At 33.1% G+C, this 6000-nt stretch overlaps 1 protein-coding gene across 1 annotated transcript; it reads right to left on the minus strand.

Annotated features, from left to right (window-relative positions):
* Positions 1 to 580: 580 nt before the first annotated feature.
* LOC125682259 (uncharacterized) lies at positions 581 to 4712 on the minus strand. Its single transcript, XM_048922733.2, has 3 exons — positions 4376 to 4712; positions 1424 to 1750; positions 581 to 1333 (listed from the first exon to the last, which is right to left on the minus strand). Exons 1-3 carry the CDS (start codon positions 4479 to 4481, stop codon positions 1215 to 1217), a joined length of 552 nt encoding a protein of 183 aa, XP_048778690.2. The 5' UTR covers positions 4482 to 4712; the 3' UTR covers positions 581 to 1214.
* Between the last annotated feature and the right edge of the window lie 1288 nt (positions 4713 to 6000).

Consider the following 6000-nt stretch of genomic DNA (forward strand, 5'->3'; position numbering starts at 1 on the left):
CCCGTTTGTCATAAATTTGAGTCGTTAGTTTGCCGTTAACATCAAACATCTATGTTTTCTGTTCTATCACATTATTATGCTGATTTTATTTCTTCAAAAGATTGTAAGGCTGTTCTTCACACATTAATTTTGACTACTGATTTTGATTTATAGACTTGATCTTGATAATTTGTTTGGGTTTGTAATTACTACTTGCACTAGATACTCGCATGTCATTGTTGTTGTAAGTAAATACGTGCACTAAACACCATTTGATGCGAATATGAACTATTACATGTACTATATACTAGTCATTCGGTGTTGTCGTGCAATATTATTGTATGGTATATACTAGTAAGTTATTACATCTACCCAGTGTTAGAAATGATATTGGAACGTATGTTATAACACGTACTACACACTAGTACTTTGATTGTGTTGTAATGATTGATCACTGTTCGTTATCTTCACCTTGCATTGTGTTGTAATGAAATACAAAATAATCAAAGTTGTAAATTCCTGGGCGTACAGAAACCATGAAAACATACAACACGAAAAACTAATAATGATTCACTTGTTATAAAGTCGAAAGACAAAAGAAAACTCTGCTAAAATCCCGGTTTACTATTCTTTGAAAGATGAAAACGTATTATGAATTTGCCCTCAATGATTTATACAAACTTATCTATCTATATGATTGCGTTATGGCATACCACTAGGAAAACTAACGTATATATTCCGTTCCATTTTGAAAAAGAAAAAATGTGTATGGACTTGAAGTGGTATTAATTAAGCATTCCTAGGTATTCTTCAGGGATATGGCGGTTTCTCCATAGGTTCTTTACAATTTGAAACATTCTACCCTTTGTATTGTCCACTTTTTGGCACGCTGTTTTTGGCTATATTTAGCTTTAAAACTTCATAGTTATTTCGGATTTCAAACATTTTGGTTGAGCATCACTGAAGAGACATTATTTCTCGAAATGCGCATCTGGTGCATCAAAATTGGTACCGTATAAGATTTACATTGTTACACAGAAATAATATTATACAATCCATCATAAGAAAATTACATTGCCTACAAATCAATCTACTGAATATAAAAAGGACATACAGATAATGAAAATATTGAATTCACAACTAGACCATCCATGAATAAAATCAAAACGACAGTAAACTAGAAAAGTATCAACAATTCTCCAAAGAAATATCAGAGTAATTAGAAGCTGTATGGGTTAGGATGCACTGGAACACAATTTCTGTTGACAAAAGTCGGTTTGTTGATACACTGGGTAAAGTCGGCAAAATGCACATAAAGCGTCCGTAATCACCACTATGCCTTTATTCCCTGTACCTGGTTAAAAAAAAGTAAGAAAGGTATACGTGTATGTAGATACTGAACGTCTCTCAAGGGTATATCTAAACAATCATAATCAATAAATACCTTCAAATATGTCGTCCTTGACCTTGAGGTCCTTTGTACGGATTAGTTTCCTCTGAGGACTGATTATTTCTCTCAGAGGGCCGATTATTTTTTTCTCTCTTGTACTGATTTTCCCCTGTTTAACATCGAGATTTGTGCAATGTTTTTTGCAATCAGTTGAATCTTTATATGAAGGTTGAAGACAAAAAATGCAAAATGGTATAAGTTCCTCATTAGTCTCCTTCGTATTGTCCATTTTATCGTTTGTATTTTTTATGTATCCCTTTAATACATTTATTCCTTCGGTCCTCAGAATGTTTGGGCCTGGTTCTGCATCTATGGACTTCGCTGAAAAACAGCACCAGTTTGAATATGTCTTTTCACTATGAACAGGTGTACATTGTTCATGTATATTTAAACATGACACAGGAGCGACATCATATAAAAGATTAATAATAACTTTCCTTAACTGTAGACCGGATCTAATTTAAACACGTGTCCATATTGTGAAAGTAAATGGGAAATCGGATTTAACAAGAATGACGAATTAAATGGATAAGATGATTTTCCCCAAAATATCTCTTTAAACGTCATTAGTGTATTGTTCTAGAAAACTTTCTCGGATATGCTGTAAATGTGTACAAGGTATCACTTGATTACTGACTTTAATAATTTGTTATTATAGAATTTTAGGTGAATCATACGGTTGTACATAGTCTACTTTCATGCTTGTGCATACTTGAAATTTTTGTTTGTGTATGAAAACGTGAAGATAACGAATAGCAATCAATATCTATGAAAATATTTATTTTCTTATTTTCTATTAGTTCGTATACTCTCATCCTATGATACCGCGGGTCCTACGGTACTGACGTATTTCGGTTTTAAATACGTTAAGCATGAACCTTGACATCTGTCAGCGAGTTATTTTTAGATATTAAATAACTATTGCACACACATTTTGTCTCGACTGAAAAAAAAAATGTCCAGAATTTTGGCAAGTACGGTCTTTGAACTTATAACGAATGAAAATTTAATATCTTTTCTTGGTTTTATAATTGTTGAAATTTTCCCATTAGTGATACCCCAGTTTACATGTCACGAGAAAACAACCTTTTTTCACAATTTTAGCACCATTAGGCCGGCATACGCTGTATTTTTATAAATACCACGGTATCGTAGTACCCGCGTTTACTATTGTATACTTTATGGCCTCACCATCGATCACTTGAAAGCAAGTAGTTACATTGATATTTGTTTGCTTATTTATATGAATGAAAACAACAATATATGAGGTATTTACAAAACATTAACGATTGACTGAATTAAGGCTGACAGCTCTTAAAACAAATTGAAACTGTTAAGTACAGCGGTATCATAGGACCACGGCATACTTGCAATTTTTGCGTTTTAAAATCAATTTGTTGAGCAGAAGATATCAGTTCTTGTGAAGATATCAATTCTTGTGGATAAACAGATGTCACACTAGTATGTCAGCTTTAACTTCCACACGGATATGTACATGTTGGTAACCGTCTTAAAAGTAGAAAACCATAATCTAAATATGTCGATTGTTGAATACCGTGATGTTGTCAATATTGATGGCTAAGTATGTCAATATGATTGTTCCTCATGATTTCGCAACATACTTTTACTGGGCCCCATTATATCTAATCAAAGGTTTTACCTATTCAACGAGAGGATGTCGCTTGTAAAATGCAATTATTCATGACCAAAAACAATTAAACCGTTACACTTAACCAACACTACGTGATAGGCTAGAAATCAAAAGATAAGTTAAACTTAATTTAAGAAGGCGTATTCCGGAATGGCTAACTACTAATATTAAAAGAATCCACATATACATAACACAAGTTTTGGGTCAGTGACCTCCTGTCTGGAAGATTTCGGTGATTTTACTACGATGAAATATATTTTTGATAATAACGACATTTGTTTCAAGTTTAGTTAGTTTACAGTACGTCATATTTGACTGTGAGGATCAACAGTATTATATGAATGAGAGGATGTTGTTTTAATCTACTAACAATCTGTCTATAAAACAACAGTACTATGTGAATATGAGGATGTTGTTTTAATCTACTAACATTCTGTCTATAAATCAACAGTACTATGTGAATGTGACGATGGTGTGTGTTTTATTTAATAACAATATTTCTATAAATGAACTATGTCGTGGGGCATTGCCCTCCTGGATTAATGCTCGTTTCCGACGAATTCTTTTCATGCCCTGTTTTGAAGTGGTGAAAGAAGTAATGTTCTTCCTTTCATTTCCTACTGGCTGACTTTTATGGAAAGTCCTGGACTTCTAACCTATCAGATATTTTACTTAGTGTAGAAGGTTGTTTTTCATTTCAAATGGTCATTTACAAGTGTTTCTTCCATTTGTGTCGTTTCAACACAATCGTGTATAGTTTGTGTATTCCTATGTTTACAACCACATTTAGTCCTTTACATTTGTCAACGAGATCTGTATTGTAATGATTCTTTCAAATCGTCAAATCGACAAGTATATATTATGCAATTTTGTCTGATTTTCATAGTCCCTTCAAGTTATAGATTTCCCAAAACAGAAGCACCCAGATTAAGACAGTAACATATCGTACAAACTCTCCCTCTATCAAGTTATTAATCACAGAATATTTTTGGTGTAACATATACGTAGTATCTACAATGGAGTTATTTATAGCTAAAATAACAAGGTAAGGGAGCGTGAATTGTTTACGTCGTGCACAATCATAAACCACACCCAAAGATGAGTGACAATTAAGTATGAAAATGAAACAAGTTTAACAGCAAAAAATAAAAGAGCAATAAATTAATTCTAAAAATATGAAACGTTGATAGTTGGTCGTAAAAGAGGGTCTTAAAACTAAAGATGAAGACACGCTCTAAAGTATGATAGTCATGTTCTGATTTAGTATATATTGTAAAATATGATAAGAATCATACCTGGTTGCAGATGTAATGAAAATCTAGGAGCACTAGAAGCAGTATATACTTCAATCACCTGACACACAGCCAAAATTAAACCCAGACGATGGAGAATCACACACATTTCCGTTTTCTCTTGATAATGACGATATTGTTTCTTCACCTGGCGCTTTATATGTTCAGAGGACAACAACACGATTCGTAGAAAACGTCATGACATTTTGACCAGGTAATTATTTAAGCGACATTGTCTAAAATGTTTACAGTTCGACAAATTGCTTTCTGTCGTGTTTCATATCAATTGCAAGACCGTTTTTACATACCGATTTCGACTACGGATGAATTTTTCTTGATTAGGACAGAGGGCGCACGGTGGGTGTGACTGCCAACAGGGGCTGTTTACCCTTCCAACACCCCTGATTCTATTTTAGTACGTCAAGGGGTCGGTGTTTCCCTTCAATTGGTATTCTTGGTGGAATCATTAAAATGATTTTGACAATCATTCATTTTATAGAGTGACAAATAAATTCAAAATTTCATAAAATCAGCTATACTATTTGACAATCGTGAACCCATGATAGGAATACTATTGGATATTTTTTTAGGTCATGTTCTGAGATCGCAATTAACGCAGACAAGAGTTGACTTTAACCTGTCAATTGGGACATTCCAGATTCCAAATTTGACGATATATGCAATCACACCATCTACTTTATACTCTCTATACAAGTACGATACATCGCCATGGGACGAATGAAACGTGTGAAGGAGAAACGACAGACGCTTTGTGAAAACATATATGAGAAGTATCAAATGGGAATTTTAGAAAAATTATTCTAAAAAAATGTTCATAGATTTTAAATTACTAAACGTTTCCAAAATCACCAGAGTCGAAACAATAAGAATTTTAAATAAATTAGAATCAATTGAAAACTAGCTTCTTCACTGAGTCGGAATATAATGCTGTTTGAGTACATACGTATGCATGTAGAAACTAGTTTGGCGTTATCGGGGCAAGGACGGGCTTAAATAGTCTAAGGGCATTGACCGAATACATGTATCATTTTGATTTACATGGCTTCCTTAAATTAATTAAAGCCTCCCATACAAAAATAAAGTGATTAATATATACTTAAAGCAGCCTTAAATGTTTCATATGAATAATATTTAATGAAAGATATCCGAGAACGAATCGAAGTTTAAACCGATACCTAGTAGGCTTCCTTATATTTTTATCGAGGCATGTATTTATTATCACGAGGCTATCACGTGCATTTTATATTTAGAACCAACAAAAATGATTGTAATAATCGCAAAAGTACAACGATATCAGTTAAATGCAGGCCGACCCTTTTTATATTGAAAAACAAAGCCTACTTTACATAAAATGAACAGTCTTAAGTGCTAGTTCTCCGATAAAAGGAAGTTTAAAATGCATTTAATGCAGCATACTTCTTAATTTTCGAGAGTAGGCAAGAGAATATCAGATGCAGAAAGGGGTTTCTTTTTGTGTCATCTGATCTATCAATGTAATAAAAATATAAATATATAAACACCACCATACACTGTACATCGTTGCATTTTTGCATTTACTGCAGCTGGTCGCAATAATTATATAAATTAAACGCAGTGATAATCGAAAT

Source organism: Ostrea edulis, chromosome 2 (genome assembly GCF_947568905.1).
Source record: "Ostrea edulis chromosome 2, xbOstEdul1.1, whole genome shotgun sequence".
Taxonomy (NCBI): Eukaryota; Metazoa; Mollusca; class Bivalvia; order Ostreida; family Ostreidae; genus Ostrea; species Ostrea edulis.